At 43.9% G+C, this 17,129-nt stretch overlaps 1 protein-coding gene across 4 annotated transcripts in view; it reads right to left on the bottom strand.

The window, feature by feature from the left end:
* CAPRIN1 (cell cycle associated protein 1) overlaps positions 1 to 16,433 on the bottom strand; it is a 30,026-nt gene extending 13,593 nt beyond the window's left edge. For 2 of the 4 annotated variants that reach the window (XM_058806177.1, XM_058806180.1), the window contains exons 1-8: positions 15,706 to 15,946; positions 7,400 to 7,462; positions 6,116 to 6,202; positions 4,323 to 4,561; positions 4,127 to 4,209; positions 2,952 to 3,089; positions 2,308 to 2,360; positions 2,136 to 2,222 (exon numbers count right to left, since the gene is read on the bottom strand). In XM_058806177.1, the coding sequence (XP_058662160.1) occupies positions 2,136 to 2,222; positions 2,308 to 2,360; positions 2,952 to 3,089; positions 4,127 to 4,209; positions 4,323 to 4,561; positions 6,116 to 6,202; positions 7,400 to 7,462; positions 15,706 to 15,906 (951 nt within the window). In that variant the 5' untranslated portion in view covers positions 15,907 to 15,946. Of the gene's footprint in view, positions 1 to 2,135; positions 2,223 to 2,307; positions 2,361 to 2,951; positions 3,090 to 4,126; positions 4,210 to 4,322; positions 4,562 to 6,115; positions 6,203 to 7,399; positions 7,463 to 15,705; positions 15,947 to 16,234 lie in introns of those variants that run through there. The other 2 variants (XM_058806178.1, XM_058806179.1) reach the window with 2 other exon arrangements.
* Positions 16,434 to 17,129: the final 696 nt, after the last annotated feature.

Here is a 17,129-nt window from a genome sequence, read left to right as displayed (position 1 = left end):
ATCCAACCAAAGTTTCACAATCTAAGACACACAGAACTTTGTGTACAACCAGACTCATGGACTAATTACAGAAGAAGCAGTTCAAAAAAATTAAACCCTACAAAACAGCAACAAAAAATCTCCATAAATACTATTATCAATAAAGGAGATCTTCACCAAAATTAGAACATCATATAATCCAAATACACTTGGAAAATTCACAAGGAAATTGTTTAGTTTAAAAGTTATGGAAGGACCATACAAAAAACATCCTTGTGAAGACATCATCACCTCCCAAGCAGAAACACACCACAGAAATCCTGGCTGTATCACATCTGCTTGAGGGTTACTGAAAGAAAAAGAGAGGAGTGTATGATATCCTCCCCCTTAGGGAACAATTACAGAGATCTTCTGAGCTAATGATCTCTTTCAGATTTCAAAATTCACAGCTATCAGTGTACATCCTGTGTCACCATTTTACCAAAGCACAATTGAGCTGCATTCTCCTGAGAATGGAGACTGTAGTGCCAGCAAGAATAATTTTACAGGCAGATATTCTCTATTTCCCTTTTTTGTGTTATAGCTGAGAAAATAAAGCTCTTTATTATGAAGAAACAGGCTTCAACTCTAATTTTTTCTAAATTATTCCTTTCTACCATGTCCAAGATATATGGACAGAATTGTCCTATGAAAACAAAGCTGAGCCAATTCCAGATTCAGCTGACCAGGAAATGATGAGTTTCTGAAATCACCAACCTGAATTATGCCTTCATCCATACTTCTTATATTAAGAACAACAGAGACTCTGGACACTTGGTAGAAACACAGATATAAATGGGTATAATTGAAGCCAATTAATCAATAATTTTCAATGCCTTCTAAGAACACTCCAACCAAGTATGACTTTAATATATGGGTTTGGAGGGTTTCTTCAGTTTGTTAAAATAATTCTTAAAACACATTCAGTAGGCAGTGAGTAGCAGTGACAATTTCAGAGTTTTTTAAGTAAGTAAATGAAATACTGTGACAAGGAACTATCAAACTCCTTCACATAAATGGCAAAGCTGTCTACTTGGTTTTAGAAGTCTCACACTCATCCTCAGTATTATTAAATCTCTAAGTGGTCTTCAACACTGTAAAACAGGAATTTCAGCCAGACTCAATGTAAAAATCAGCCAGATTAGTTTATCAGATCAAAATTTCAGCTGCTCTGTTTTTTTCAGCACTACACAAGATGATGAACACTTATTTCACTACTACACTTAAAAACAGCCAAAGGCACCAGGAAAGTCTAAAAAACTGACCATCTGCAATTTGATGCTGCAGAAGGCTAAAATCAATCAAAAATTAACTCTCCAGCACCTGAAAGAAGCTGCTCATACTTGTTTTTCCCAGACAGACACAACTCAAACTCCAACAGTAGTGAGTACCAGGGGGCTTTGTCTTTTCCTGTACATGAGGGCCACAAATTCCAGTGCAATAAAATAATGGATTTGCACATGCAGCAAAGTCTGAGTGCAAATCACTGAACTGGGAATGGATCCCAACACCAGTGCACCACAAACACCACAAGTGAACACCACTCAAGTGCACAGCAGTAACAAGTGAGATACCCGAAGAGCTGTAGCTCTGGGAAGCAGAGATGTACACACATATGAGCACATTTTAACACCAAATGATGCACATAAGCAATCTGGAGTAGGAATTAGTTGAGTTACTCATTTTCAGCTCCCTCTCCAGGCACCTGTGCTTCATGAAAGCACAACTACACCACACTGCCAGCAGCTGGGTAGATCAACTTTCAAGTTCTACATTTGCAGCTAAGTTCTCCAAAAAGAAAAAAGACTTCAAAAGAAGTCCTTAAAGTCTTTTTAAGCATAAGACTTTTAAGCCCTGTTTTCCCAAGCAAGCCACTAATGAAGAAAAGAAAGTTCTCTGCGAACTTAGCCAGACTCAATAGGTTTTATTTCTTTTTATTTTAGGTACTCCTGAGCTAAGTATGTAATTAAAGAATCGAGTAGCAAGTCCAAGCCTACTTAAATAAATGTATTCTTTTATATACTGGGGGAGAAGGGATGCAATACTAAAACCTATCATGAATTGTGAGCCAGCAGAAACAGGGATTGCAATTTTACCTGCAGTACACAAGATCTTACCTCAACCGTTTCAACTGTCCACTCATCTACCTGTTCCTTCTCACTACTGCTGAACTGAGTCTCTGCCATGAATTGTCTGTTTACATACTAAAATAAAAATAAGAAAGGGTATGAAAGTAAAAGTAAGTGGCATTGAAGGTATACAAAATGACAGTGTTTCAGTGAATAATACCTCAGTTGATTCAACTTCAGTTGGCTCAGTAAATTCTTCTGTTGGATCAGGTTCTGGAAGAAAAAGAAATAAACCATTTATGTGGGAAAAAAACCAAATAAAAAACCCCAAAACAACAATAACAAAGACCTATAACCTCTTGCTATAGACCTAGAAGTTACAAAGTTAGATGAGAAAAATCTCATGTCTCAGAATAAAGAAGAAATGTCATGGGTGTTAACAGAGAATTAGTAATAACAAATGTTCTCAGAGCTTTGAATTGAAAAGGAAAAAAACCCAATAAATTCTCACTAGAGAGAATTATGTTCAGCTATGCCTTCTCCACAAAAGGGAAAAATGTCCCTTTTGAGTTGTCTGTTGTTGTTTGTCCCTTTTTGAGTTGTCTTAAAATTGGATACAACATCCTAAGTTTCTTAAGTATGTAATTACACTGTCTGCTTCAGAAACTGCTCCCTTCTACCTCAGCTTAAACTGGTGGGAACCACTGAAAAACAGGAAAAGCCTCAGGCAGCCAGAACTTTCATCTTGGATGGTTGCAGTGCTAGGGATGAACACTGCATTTGCAATTTAATCACTCTGAGGAGTGCAGAGACATGACAGAACAACACAAACGTGTCAGTCACAGGGTATCTTCCCCTCCTCACCAGCCTCTGCTGCAGTGTCTTCTACTGCAGGTGCAGGTGCTGCCTCCTCTTCCTCACACAGCCCATTCTGGTGGTTGTGGGTGCTGTCAAAGTAACTGGTCTGAAGAATGCGTTCAACAATCTCCTTCAGTGCTTTATCTGGGGAAATGGAACACGGAGACATCAGCACCACCTCAGTCCTTATCATCCTCTCTCTCCTTCCATCCCTCCTTTCCAAAGATTGCATATACATTTTATGACCCTTTAGCTGGGAAGATGTTGCTGCCCCAAGCCAGTCCACCAGCACCAGGATTTCTTCTCTTACTGGGTCACATTCAATAAATCCATGAATAACCCACTGTCATTCAGAAAAATCTGAAGGGCAAGAAGGATCTAAAGAACACAGAACTCTTCAGAAGCTTTGTGGAGCACTTCACAGTGAGATCTAGTTTATGAATTTATTTACTAGACTTTTATTCCTCTTACTTACAAGCATTACTGTAAGACACTTTCTTCCAAAACAACTAACTGCCAATAAAAATAAATCTACACAGGTACCATCTTATTCATGAGAGTTCTTCTCCTGAGGTGAAGTGGCTCAAAAGAGCCTTTGTAAGCAAAGAACAATTGCCCTCAGTGCTTCAGATGAATGCTGGGGCACCTTAACCCAAAAGACATCAGCCCCACTGGCAAAGCAGTATTCCTGGCCACCTAGGCCAGGTATTTGGGAATGAGTTCCACAAAAAGCAGTCTGGCTGGCATGGTCACACCCTGATCTGCAGTTCATCAATGAAGACAGGGCAAAACCGCAACACTTTTTGCAGGAGCTAAGGGGGAGAGAACATCCCAATAAGGAATGCCATGTCAGTGTATGTATTACACTGTCACCCTGTTCACAGCCAGGTCTGCAGAAAACAAAGAACTGTTACTGAGCACCACCAGCAGCAGAGTACTGCTGAAACAGCAGGAACAGACTGAGCTTCAATACTGAGTAATGCTGAGCCAGTGTAAAAAATACACCACAGACTGAGCACAAACTTCACAAGTCACTGTTACAGTCCAGCTAAGAGCTGAGAAAAAGTAGTTCTTTTAAGACCTCACAGACAATAACTGCCCAAGTTCTCTTACATCAGATGTGTGTTTTAGTTCAGACACAAATTCTGCATGCTGTCTCTTCATGCAGAGACTGTACTTACAGGTTGTTCCACAAACTGGTTTTTCCTTCCCTTCCAGTAAGTCCCACAGGTGAACAGACGCTTGCTCATACTGCTCATTCAACCTTAAAAATTAATTAATAAGAGTTAATTTCTTACTGAGTCTTTAAATTACCATACAAAATACATTGTTAAGTGACTGGCAATTAGAAAGAGAAGCACTTTGCTGTAACCCTACCTCATGTTCATGTCTCGTTCAGGGTAAACCAGCTTATAGAACTCATCCAGCATGGTCAGCTCCTCCTCTGTCAGCACTGGCACCCCGTTGGATCCCTGTTTGAGGTCGCTGCGCACTTCATCATCCCCCAGCTTCTCCAGGATGAACTGCAGCTCCAGCACCGTCTTCAAACGCTTCTGCTCGGCCTCCTCGCGCATCAGCTGCTCCCTGCGAGCTGTCTTCTTTATTGTCTTCTGGATCTGCAATGACCCAAGGGAAAACTCTTTGCAAATCTCTAACTGCTAAGAGAACGTCCAGAGGAAGGCAAGGGAAAAGCCCAAGTGTTGGGTTCTTCCATTTGGAAAGGCTTGGGTGATGCAGATCGTTCACACTGGCCACACTGAGAGCAGGAACAGGGTTATTCACCATATCCCACCAGAGTAGGAAGCATTCATTGGAACTACCAGGAGATCAGCTTAAAACAGATAAACAAAAGGACTGGTTTGTCACACACCACAAGAGGGAACTCATGGAATGTTTTGACATGAAAGGCTAGGGAGATAGATAGACAGATCACCAAGTCCGAAAAAGGATTTCAACAAATTCTTGGACACGAGATCCCCAGTTGCACACCCCAGGGAACAAGCATGTGCATCCACTGCAGCATTCCCAGTGCAAGGAGCATGGATGCAGGCAGGAAGAAGATGACACATCAGCAGCAGCCTTGTGCTCTGCACTGAACCTTCCACAAGGTCTAAATACAGCACCATTCTGAATGAACAGGATGTTTCTTCCACTCTTAATCCAAGCACCCAGTGTCCCATATTCAGCTGGAAATGTAATATTCTCTTCCAAAAAATCTATCATGATGGTAATTTTCCCACTTGAAACATCCAAATTTTGTTTTTAAAAATCAAAGACATATCTTAAAATCAACTAACTGCAGCCAGGAAAAAGTACCACCAAGTTTGAAAGCAGAACACCAATCTGGTACTCCTGCATTCACTGCTTTGTTTTCGCAGTCAGCTGACCAGGGAAACACTTCAGAACAGACTTATCTAGAAAAGGACGTTCTCCATTACTAACATTTCATAAACACAGATGAACTGTGTTGCCAGAAAATAGAGAAACAAGTTGGCTGAGTCCTACAATTAATTTACAGCCACAGCCAATGCACAAAGCAGTTTATAACACAAGGATGCTGCTGCCCTTCAAATTATCCCAGCCTGTTCACAAGCTAAGTCTGCTCCTTAGAGCAGTCAGCTGTACTAACATCCACTGCTCAGCCAATTCCTCCAATGCTGCTGCTCTTTCCAAAACTCCCAAATTTTTAGAATTTAATTCTTGATTACAGTATTATTCTGGATCCTTGATAAAACACGAACACAAAAGATTACCTATTTCATAGCATCCATTTAATTTACCCTTTACAAAAATAACATAGCTCCATAATGTAGTTTCAGATTGTGTTACCAAGAAATGAAAACCCTATGAAATCCATTTAAGAAAATGTTACCAATGGCAGCAAGTGGCCATCTTTAATGTTGCATGACAGACCTGGTTCTGTGATCACTATTTTCAACACTTGTGTTGTGTCAGAAAATTACATTATTCTTGTTTCCATACATTTATGTAGTACATCAGGAATTCTTCAGAAAACCTGACATCAACTAATATAAAAAAATAGAAGAAAACAGCCAAACACAGAAGGAATCAAGGGCAATTTATCTCTGTAAACAGAGGTGACTACTGCCTCAGTGGAAGAGTTTAAAGTGTTTGGATAACCCACATGGCAATGCTTGATCTTTACTTACATCTTGGCTCAGAGCCATAAAACTCCTCTGCAGTTCCTTAGCAAATTCCAGATTATTTGTCACTTCCTGGTACTTTGACACTGCATCCTTAAAAAAAAAAACCCCAGAAAGACCACAAATGTAAACCATCAGCAACAGAACTGAACATATACTTCCAACAAATAAATTCCCACATTTTTTAGTTCTAAAGTGAGACACAGGATCCCTGAATGGGACTGCAACTATGTTAAGGTAAATTTAGATTTTTACTGGCCCAGATATCAAAGACTTGTTTATGTCCTTAGGGCCTCCAGTTTCTTTAGATATGCTAAACATGCACAGAAATATGCCTTTATGTGCTCACACGGATGATGGACTGGTTTCATGTTTGGCTGCAGCCAGTTCCTGACAGAAACTAACAAACAACTGGAAGAATGGGGGAGAAGAACAAGCTGGCCACTCAGAACTGCTGCAGAGTTTGAGAATTAATGCATTGTTATCTCCAGTCAGAGCCAAAATCAGAATATACAGAGCATAATGTCCCCTTCTCCAGAAATCTTTGCTTTGCTATCTTCTTAAACCTAACAGTCTGATCTGCACCAAAGCAAACCAAATTCCTCAACCCATTGGATATTACTGAGAAATTGCATCAAATCAGGAGGATTATGGCTGAGACATTTACATTCCTGCTGTGACAAAAGAATGCATTTCTCCCAACTAACGTTTATTTTTATCAAGCCTGGTGGTCAGGCTTCATAAAAACCATGAGCTTCCCTCCTGAACATGATGTCAGTTCTCTGTCGTGGTTTATCTTCACAACAGGCCATTACAAAACACAAATACACAGATCTGTGGTGTTTCAGTTCTCAGCTGGCACAGAACCACCACAATGAAGATGAAATCAATCCAAGGCACCAAGGGAAGCAGCTCATTCTTTAAAGTGTCAGCAGCTGCAATAGTTGGAAGGTACATTTTTGTCCCTTCACTTTCTCAGTGTTAAAAATCATCCACAAAACACTGTTGATCCTAGACTGAGAAGATAATTGTTAGGAATTTGACTTCACGTAACACTGAGCATCTGGTAATTTCTTGAAGTATCAATGTGCATGTTTGCACCATACAACTGAATTGAAATTGATACTTGCTTTTTATTTACAATTGCAAAACTGCTGCTGAATCAAAGCTCTGCAATAACCTACTTTAAGAACCAGCCCCAGAAAGGAGAGAGGCAGGAAAAACTCCTCATCACAAAGGTAACAAAACAATTTAACAGATCTGGTTAGGATTTTTTTTGGTTGTTTTTACCAGTTGATCTTGGTTCAGACGTTCTCCCTTGTTCATTCGTTCCTGGTAATCATCAAGTTTGCTCTGAAACAAAAGAAAAATGCTGTCATGAAGAGGCAAAAATCAGTTTAAAGCTTTGTTCTACTTGTGCTAACAAAATGATGCACTCTAGTATTACACTACACAGACTGTACCATGTTACACAAGAACATAACTGTCGTGTACGAAGTGTACAAGAGGAAAACTGTCCTCTGGGTTAAATGTAAATATTTTGCCGAGAGGTAAATATTTTTATCTTATTTGGCTATTACAATGTCTTCGTGGCTAGTTGGAAATTCCAAGGAAATTCACATTCCTCCTAAGGGGACAAGCACTCCCCATGCACATGTCCTTCAGTCCAAACACCAGAGAGCTGAACTGAGGGCTGAGGTAGAGCTTATCACCACTTCATCACTACAATAGCAAAAACCTGACTGCAAACCCCCACTGACAACGCTATTAAGATTCAGAACTGTGATTCTCTGTAGCTCCATCCCTTAAGATAGTTGTAAAGAATTTTAAACAGTTTCTAATCCTCTGTGCAAGAATGCCCACCAACACAATTAATATTAATAGCTCTAAAATAGTTTTTGTTCAAGAGCATTAGGACTTTTTTTTCCACAGGAAAAAAACTGAAAAAGAATCATTAGGCTACTTTTCAGCAAGATCAGTTTTCTCATCTGGTTAAACAGAAACCACACAGCAGAGGGGCATCAGGCAGAATCAAACTCCTGTGTGCCCCAGTGACAGACGCTACAGCTAACTACAAAGGCTCTTCAAAAGGAAGCAAAGCCTCTAAGGGTAACACACCTAATTATTACATTGTTTTCACCATTTCTGTATTAGCACAACTTACTGCAGCTGGAATGAAATTTGCCATGATCTAATTCAACAAGTTATTAAAACAAATCCTTAACAATTGTCTTCCCAATGTAGGATAACAAAACACAAGAAGCAGGAGAACACTTAATTTTGGATGTCAAAGATGGCACCACTGTCTCAGGGTGTACATTTGCACTGAGTGACACCTTGTTTGGCTGCTGCTGCTCTTCATTTCAGACTTTTCAGTTAAAATACTTTACTGGTACTTTTCTAGCTAATTCAACTTCTATTCTATGCTCAGTCTCAGACTTTTGGAAAGATCAAAGTCTGTGGAACAGTTTATCAAGCAAGCTCCTCTTCCTAAGCATTTGATGCCCATCATTATTTCCTGAAACCCTATCACCCTTATGAGGCTTGGTCCTTTTGATGTCATTTTTGGTGCTGGATCTTTTTAAGTCCTCCAGGTCAGACAGAACATTTAACTACTTCACCTTCCAGTGTATCAGAGCCAGCAATGGCCTAGGCAAAGTCAAAGCAAGAACTTGCAGAGCTCCAAAAATACATTACTGGGAGTTTCATGCTGGGGACAGAAACTACATGGTAACAGTTGTTAAATGCAGCAGCCACAGCTCATAACAGATCAAAAAAGCAGCCCTGGAGAGCATTTGGCACACTGCAAATCTATCTCAACAGGAAATAAGGTCAGGTTACTCTTCTCCATCCTGATCTCAGAGCAGATGATGACATGCTTGGACAATCACAGGACAGTCTCTTGATTTGGGAGAGCTGTGCAGCCAAAAGGGAGGTGAAAGAACTGAACCACTGCAGTGCCCCAGGGCAAAGCCAGGTCAACCCACACCTCTGATGGCTGAAATCCCAAAGCAAAGGGGCTCTGCAGACAAGCAAATTTCCAAGGAAGTTCCTACTTGCTCAAGTCACTGGCTCTCCTGCTGCAGATTGCAATTCCCCTGGTCACCCTGATGCAATTGTTTGTGAGGCTGCTCAGTAAATACACTGCAAACATGAGCCAGCTTGAGCAGGGGCTAGAAAAATGCACTGAAACAAATTCTGTGATCCAGTTTCCAACACAAACCCACAAACAACTACAGTGAAACAAAATGGGTGGAACGCTGTATTCCAGAACACTACTTTGTTTGACTTAGTTGAAAAAAACAACATATATTGCAAAATTACACTGAAACACTCACAGAATCCCTTTTGTGGCTGAGGGCACAAGGAAGGGAAGAGGCAAAAATACCCTAAATAACTACAATTTTTTTCTGTATACTTTTTCCATGCATGGCTGGTCCTTTCAGAATAAGCTATTGCAGTAACATAGTGAACAACGCACAAGGTTTTTCTTGAATGGTCAAATACTCTTAGGTCTAATGTAAATGCTTTGCTTATTTTTATTCAACTAAAAAGCCAAGGGTAATATGTCTCTTTCTGTTAGGAACAGAAGAAAAGTTACTTGTCTTCACATTTACTTCTTACAAAATATTCCTGTTGGGAAGGTAAAAGGAAGGCAAGTCCTGTCAGCTGCAATGCAGAGGACAAGCCAATGTGCATTTAGTTAAATGTTACCACAAAGATTTGGACTGCCAAGTAAGCATTCTTCTATCATCACAAAGACACTTTTAAGATCCAAAGCTGCATTACACAGAAATATTAAGTAAAATGCCTTCCTTTTTAATCTGCACTGTCAACTACCAGCAATCCAAGAGCAGCATTAGAGCTGTAAAACAACTGCAGTGCAATTCCTGCTCAGGAACCTACTGCAGTGCCTGCAAGAGGGGAAGACTCTCTCCATCTTACCCCTCCTTACACAACTTCACCCTCACTCCTCACACAGAGATCTCAGAGCACGAAAACCAAACCAGCAGGAAAAAAAAAAAAACCCAGTGGCAAAGTGAGCACATGAATTGTGTATTGAGCAGCTCGTGAGTCAGCAGCTCCCAGTCCTGCAGGCAGCCAGACACTCTGCTCCAGCTCTTTCCTCTGAGATACCTGAAGCATTCTGGAGTTTCCTGGGGAAAAAGCACCACTAACAGGCTCTTGGGACTGTGGTGTTCACTGCTGAACTACACCCTGGATTTTACTTTAATGGGAATCCAAAACTGAGTTACTTTATTGCACTAATAGACAGTTCTCTTCACCTCCTCTGAACTGTGTGAAAAACAGCATCCTGAAGTGGAAACAAAAACTGCAGTTACCTGGCATTACCCTCCAAACCCAGCCTGGTTTTAGAAATGTCTGACCACTGAGCCACCACTTCCAGTGCTGTGCTGCAAACTGGATCACTGGAATCATCAGATTAAAAATAACCCTTAAAAAAGGGGGTCAGGAGCAGGAAGAAGGGAGGCTCTATATTTAACCAGATAATTTCAATGCTGTGGTTCTACCAATTACAGCAGCACAAGTGTGCACAACAAGCTGCAAGGTGACAAGGGAACCTCTGCCAGCAGCTGGAGTAAATCTTTAGTAATTCAAACTCTACCATACAAGGTAAGAAAAGATGGAAAGGACATTTCAAGTTTGTCTCCTCAGGTATCTCAAAAACTGAACGAATGTTTTTGACAGCACAAAAGCAATGAAGATAATCCAAAACTTTAAAATAGCTGTGAAATACAGTTTGCATTGAAGCAAAAAAAAAAAAGCCAAGTTAAAAATTAGAAGTTTGTTAACCTGTTTTACATCTCTGCATTGTAATTTGTCTGCCCTCCACACTTATTCATGGCTTTGCAGCTAAAACTGCCCAGAAATGACCCAAAAAACCCACAACCAAAAACCAGTCTTCTATTTCCTCAAAAAAAGGAAAAAGGTAAAACACTTAGCAAGGAAGTTCAGAACCTCTCAAACCCCACCAGTTCTGAGCAGCTGTTTCAGTCCTGAGTTGGAAGCAGGAAGATGGAAGGATACAATAACACCAATGCTCCAGGACACAAAACACTTACAGGTCCTCTGTTTAAATGGAATTGATTTTTTGAGTAACAGTAGTAGATATTCTCGTGGGAGGGTTTTTCCCCACAGTCTGAGAAGTTTGATGGTTTAGAAAATATATCTGCATAATGTATTAGTTTTTAAACAAAGGACAAGGACACATCAATTCTGAGACTGCAGTTTCACGATCAGTTAACCCCAGAGGCAGATAAAGCTTCTTCAGTAACCAGAATTAAGTCACAGAGGAGTGGAACCCTAAGTTTTGGTGACTGCAGAGATGTTCTTTCCAAATCACCATCACACAGGATTTCCTACAGAAACATTCTGAATTTACAGGGAAGTTGGCTATACTGTAGGGGACATGGATTTTGCTCCACACATAATTTTTGTTCCAAAAAGTTACTTTTACAAATGAATTCTAGAGCACAAATGTGTCTCTCCCAACACATTCTGCACGTCTTTTTCTTCAAACAAAAACCACAATCCAACCCCAAAGCAGCATCTGAAAAACTGAAACTGGAAGATGTTTCACAGCTCCTTGGACTCATCATGCATCCAGTTAACTGAACTCACTGTGAGACAATCCCTATTTTACAATAACCAGTTAAAACCAAAACAGACCAGCCTGAAACCTCAAAGCACAAACCACCACAAGATTTCACAGATAAACTACTTGGGTTTTCTGACCTGAAGTTTGATATCCAAAATTCCTACTAAGAGAGATTTCAAAGAAAGTTTCAGGCTTATAATACACTGTCTGAAATGAATTTTACAATTTGTTCCATGTTAAATCTCCAAAGATTAATTTCAAACCAAACTTCCCACTGAGAGGTTCTGGAGCCACTCACAAGCCTGAACACCCAAGGGGCCCCAATCATGGACAAATGCACTGAGAGAGCTGCTACCAATGGGCACCTTCAAACTTCCTGCTACCAGAATGGAAAACTGACCCCTGCTTTTACTACAGGTTCCTGTTTCCCAAGGGAAATCCAACATTTTACTGAAGCAAGTCACACCAACTTCAGATGTCCCCCTGCTGTGCTGTGAGAGCTCTTGTGCAGCAAGGCCAGCAGCACCTGTGAGCTGCTCATTCTGCACCCAGCCAGGGTTCCAGCCAGCAGGAAACTCAGACAAGCTGATAAAGTGACAGCAGCTCAGGTTACCAGGACAGGCAGCATGTGCCATGTTTCCAACGCCAGACACCAAGCCCACACCAAGCTCTAAGCTCACTGTTACCCTGTGAACATCTGCCCATCCCCATGTCCACGTGGTAGCACATTAATTATTTTGCCCCTTTGGCAGAAGGTTTGTTTGATGAACTGTTCTTACATGGCTCATGCCCTATTACACAAGATGAAAGCAAAAACAACTGGGGTTTTTTATTCAGCCCTGAAACAAAACCAGAGTTTGATTCACATTCAATTGGCTTAAAATTTGGAAAGGATTTTCTCCTCTAAAAACAAAAAAAAAAGAGTCAGGGAGAAGGAGAAACTGAAGGTGAAATATTTTCTCCCAGGGAGTGTGGACAGCTGGCAGAATTCTAACCCCAGATACCTGACAAACACCTGGTGGAGTCCGGGCAACTTTTAAATTAACTAAGCTTGTCAACATAAACTTGAGCTGCACATTCAAAGGTCCTGGAGAGAAAATACCCCTTCAATTACCCCCTTCCATGCACACACAAATATCTTGTCATCTAAGAGCAGAGGACAGCATTCCTATCTTCTCCAAATACAAAGAGCTGAGGGGAACACAGACGTTTTCAGGCCGTGTTTTCACATCCATTTCTGAACCGCAATTCAAATTATCCCAGTCCCTTTTAACAAAAGAAATACTCATTCTTTTAAATGAGATCACATTTAGGAAAAGAAAATGAAAGTGTAACTAATAATGCAGTGGTTTTAGTTTATACAGAAACATTCAAACTAGTATAAACCAAAGTTATAAATATTATTTCAATTTGTATTTTGGTAGTCACATTATTTTATCCTCTCCGTTTGCAGGTAAACATGACAAACTTCACTCCAAAAATTCCAATTTCTCTATGAAGAGTGACCTTTCCTCTACTAAAAGCTGCACACTCCTTTTATTTAAAACCTAAGAGGTACCTCTTCCAGAGCAGTAATTTTTCATCCTTCAGAAATGTGTGTCTAAGTATTTATTTGTGTTCATCCTATGACACAAAGCTCTGAAAATCATCTCTCCTGGCCTTGGTTAGCAGCTGCTGACAAAGGAAGGATTAACTGTCCAACTGAGCACAAGTTCCCAGTGAGATTTACTGCATTTCTCACCCACTCCTGGCTCTGCAGTTTCCAGAACAATTTTACTTTCTGGGTGCTTGGAAAAATTAAAAATATATTCTTGTCCAAAGATGCAAAATATAAGGAAATGCTGCTGTGTACAATGAGCTTTGTTTTAAGACACAAAGCATGTACTGCTCCCTTTCCCAAAGGACATCATTCACTACAGAACTCTTGGTTCCCCCACCAAGGGAGAAGCTCAAGCCCACAAATGAATTTCTCTGCTTTAATCCACCAAACCCCATTTCTCTCATAACTTTTGTAGTGCTTGTGAGTCGTCCTTCAGGAAGTTTCACAACTTCAGCCCATTAAGACTTAGGAATCTTTGAACTTCAATTCATCAGTGAGAGACAACACAGAGTTTTTCCTTTTTAAGCCCCAGCCCTTGCCTGTTCTTTAAGCACACACTGCCCAGCACAGAGTACTCAAAAAATAAATGCTTTCAGTAATTTTCATGGAACATCTTCCAACAAAAGCCAGAAAAAAAGGGCACTTTGTCCCCTTTACTCACTTGGTAAAACACTAAAACTCCACTCAAATAGAATAGAATGGCTAAGGCAAGTGTAAATTATTTAAAAGTAAATAAAACCACTGCTCCCAAGGACCCTCACACCAGTAACACTGTGTTTATCCTCTTGATTACTCCCAAGTACAGAACAGGTCAGAATGTTCACTAACTAATTTTGGTTTTTAAAACACATGCTTTTAACATGATAAAAATATTTTCAGAGGATTTTTGTGTATGTTGGGTGCAACAGTTAATTTTCAAACATTTTCTTTTTTTGTATTAGAACAACTAGAGACAGAAAGATCTGCTTTCTTTCTCGAGCTGAGGACCAGTACTGGCTGTGCAGATATTCCTGTGTATTAATGCCAAGTTTAAGACAGACATCTTGTCCTGTCTACACACAACAGACATGGAGGAAAAGCTCCTCTGATTCTAAAACTTACCTAAAATGTCCTGGCTTGCTGCTTTTTGCCATGTCATTTCTAAAAACCAGGAAAATCCCACACCCAGTTTTGAAGTGGGAAGCTACACTGTACACAGTGTATTTATACAGTGCATTATTGATACACAGTGTATTATTTATAGGTAAGGCACAGCTTCTCTCCTTTACAACCCACCTGTACAGACTAATTTACTGGAAATACCTCCACCTTATACACTATGAAAAATATAAAAAATGAAAGTTAAAAAAATTAATAGAACAGTTATTGTGCTTATTCACTTCTAAAAATAATAACATATTTAGGACTCTGGCACAAATATAAAAATTTTTGGGGGTAATTTTAGCTTGGCACTGTGGTGTTTTGAAGCAAGTCTTGAGGCAATGTATTAGTTCTTTTTCTGATGGACACCTCATGCTCCGGAGGTTGTAAAGCCCTGCGAAGCTCATTTAATCTGCCACCACCGAGAGGGTGCAAAACACGCCGCGAGTAACCACGGCAGCCTTTTCCTGCCGTGCCACAACTCGAACCGCCCGAGCACCAGGGACTGAGTAGCTGCTCTTTCTAAAAATAACCCGAGAAAGGCCGCTTCCAGCCGGGCTCAGGCTCCCAAAGAGTTGAGCTTAGGGCGATGGAAAGCGAGCGGTGACACTGGGGCGGGGTGGGGTGGCCCCGGCTTTGTGCGGGCGGCACAATGAGCTCCGCCGGGGAGGCCGGGCCGCCGCCATGTTACAGCTCCGCGTCCATGTGCCCGGCACCGGGGGCACCGCAGCCTCTGCCCGCCCGCCCCGCGGCACCGGGCGCGCTCCGGCCGCCGCACGGAGCGGGGATGTGGGGAGAGGATTGCCGGGATGGCGCGGCTGGGAAAGGCCCCGCCGCGGGAACAAAAGGCGGAAGGAGGGGGAAGGGGAAGGGAGCGGCGCCGCCGAGGGGGCTCCGGGCAGCGGGGGCCAAGGGGGGTCGGCAGCCGCGGCCCCTCCGGGCTCTGCTCCGCGAGCCGGGGGGAAACCGGGCCGGGTCCCGGGGCGCCGGGAGGGCGGCCGGGGTGGGGCAGGGGAACCCCGGGAGGGGAAGGGGACAGGCCGGGGGAGCGGCGCTCGCCCTTCTGGAACCTTCCAGCAGGCGGCCTCTGGGGGCCACGCCGGGAACAATCCGGGAGGGCTCGGCGGAGGGCCCGGCACAAGGGAGCGGAAGGGAAACAGGCCGGGCCGGCTCGGGGGCAGGGGCGGCCGAAGGCGGGGGACAAGGCTGGGGGGTCTGAGGGGACGTGGGGATCACCTTCTTCTTCTCCAGGTTGCGCAGCTTCTTGTCGATGACCCCCAGGATCTGCTTCATGGCCTCGGTCTGCACCGTGGTGATGTTCACACCCGCCGCCGCCTGCGGGGCCGCCGCCGGGGCAGCCTCGCTGCCCGGTCCCGCCTTGCCGGTGCTGCTGCCGGTGGTGCTGCTCGCCATGGTGCTGTTGGTAGCCGAGGGCATCTCTGTGAAGGAGGGAGGGCGGGCGGGAGAGAGAGAGACAAGAGAGCGGAGAGAGCGGCGGGCGCGTCACGGGGGGAGCGCGGGCGGCGGGGACGCGCGGGAGCGCGCACGCGACCGCGCGCGCACGAGCCGCACCTGCCCCGGCGCGCGCGCCCCTGAGGGGGCCCCCCCAAAGCCGCCCCTCCCTCCCTCGGCGCGCGCGGGGCGGTGGTGGTCACGTGACGGCGCGGGGCGGCCGCCTCGCGCCCAACGGTCATTTTGCCTTCACGCTGCCCTTCCCCCCCCGCCCCGCTCGGGGTGTCCGGAGGGGCCGCGCCGCCCTCCTCACCCTGTGCGCGACTGAGCCCGGGGGGGACACGCTGCGCTCTCTCTCGCTCGGTAGGAATGGCCGCCTCAGCCACGCTCCAGCCCCGCCGCCCGCGCTGCTCCTGCTACCACGGGAGGGAGAGAGAGAGAGAAGAGAGAGGGAGGCAGGGAGAGAGAGGCAGCGGCGGCGCGCACGCCGGCGCGTAGAGGCGAGGCGGCGCGGGAGCGCGCGGGGTCCTGGCCGGCCCGCGGGTTCCCGCAGAGAACGCCTGAGCCCGCGGCGGCAGCTGCCGCGCTGCCCGCGCGGGGGAGGCGCGGCGCGCCGGGTCCTTCAGGCGCGCGGCGGGCGGCCCCGCGGCAGACACAATGGTGGGGCGGCCCTGAGGGGAGCCCGGGGTCCCTGAGGGACTGCCGGGCCGCCCCCCGCCCGCTCCGGCACTGACGCCTCCAAAGCGCCTTTGTGTGCCCGGCGGCGGGTCCCCACACCGGGGGAGCCCGTCACGGCTGTAACTGAGCCCTAATAGCCGCCGCTCAGTGGCCGAGAGCAGTTGCTTTATCTGTCTGTCAGGCTGGGATTTGCGTTTCCCAATATATCCCTGTATGTCCCTACGATCCCCGCGTAACGTGTGTGATTTTAGTCCTTCACGTTTCACTCACCAAAAGCTGCCACCACTCAGTAAACCTTTACTTCTTGCCACCACTCAGTATAGCTTTACTTCTATGCCAGCAATTTATTCTTTCAATATTAATTATTTCAGTGTTAATAAATAAAATACAACTGCCTCTGTGAGGCAAAGGGAATTTTGGGATGAATGCTCCAGCTGCTTAGTGAGGCACAGCTGGAAAATGAAATGCCACTGCCCTGAGAAGGCTGGGAGCTAAATGGGAAAGGATTTGGTATTTATTGACTTGTCTTG

The sequence above is a fragment of the Ammospiza caudacuta genome, chromosome 6 (genome assembly GCF_027887145.1).
Source record: "Ammospiza caudacuta isolate bAmmCau1 chromosome 6, bAmmCau1.pri, whole genome shotgun sequence".
Taxonomy (NCBI): Eukaryota; Metazoa; Chordata; class Aves; order Passeriformes; family Passerellidae; genus Ammospiza; species Ammospiza caudacuta.
Note: the sequence above shows the minus strand (reverse complement) of the source record. Positions and strands in the feature narration are given on the sequence as shown.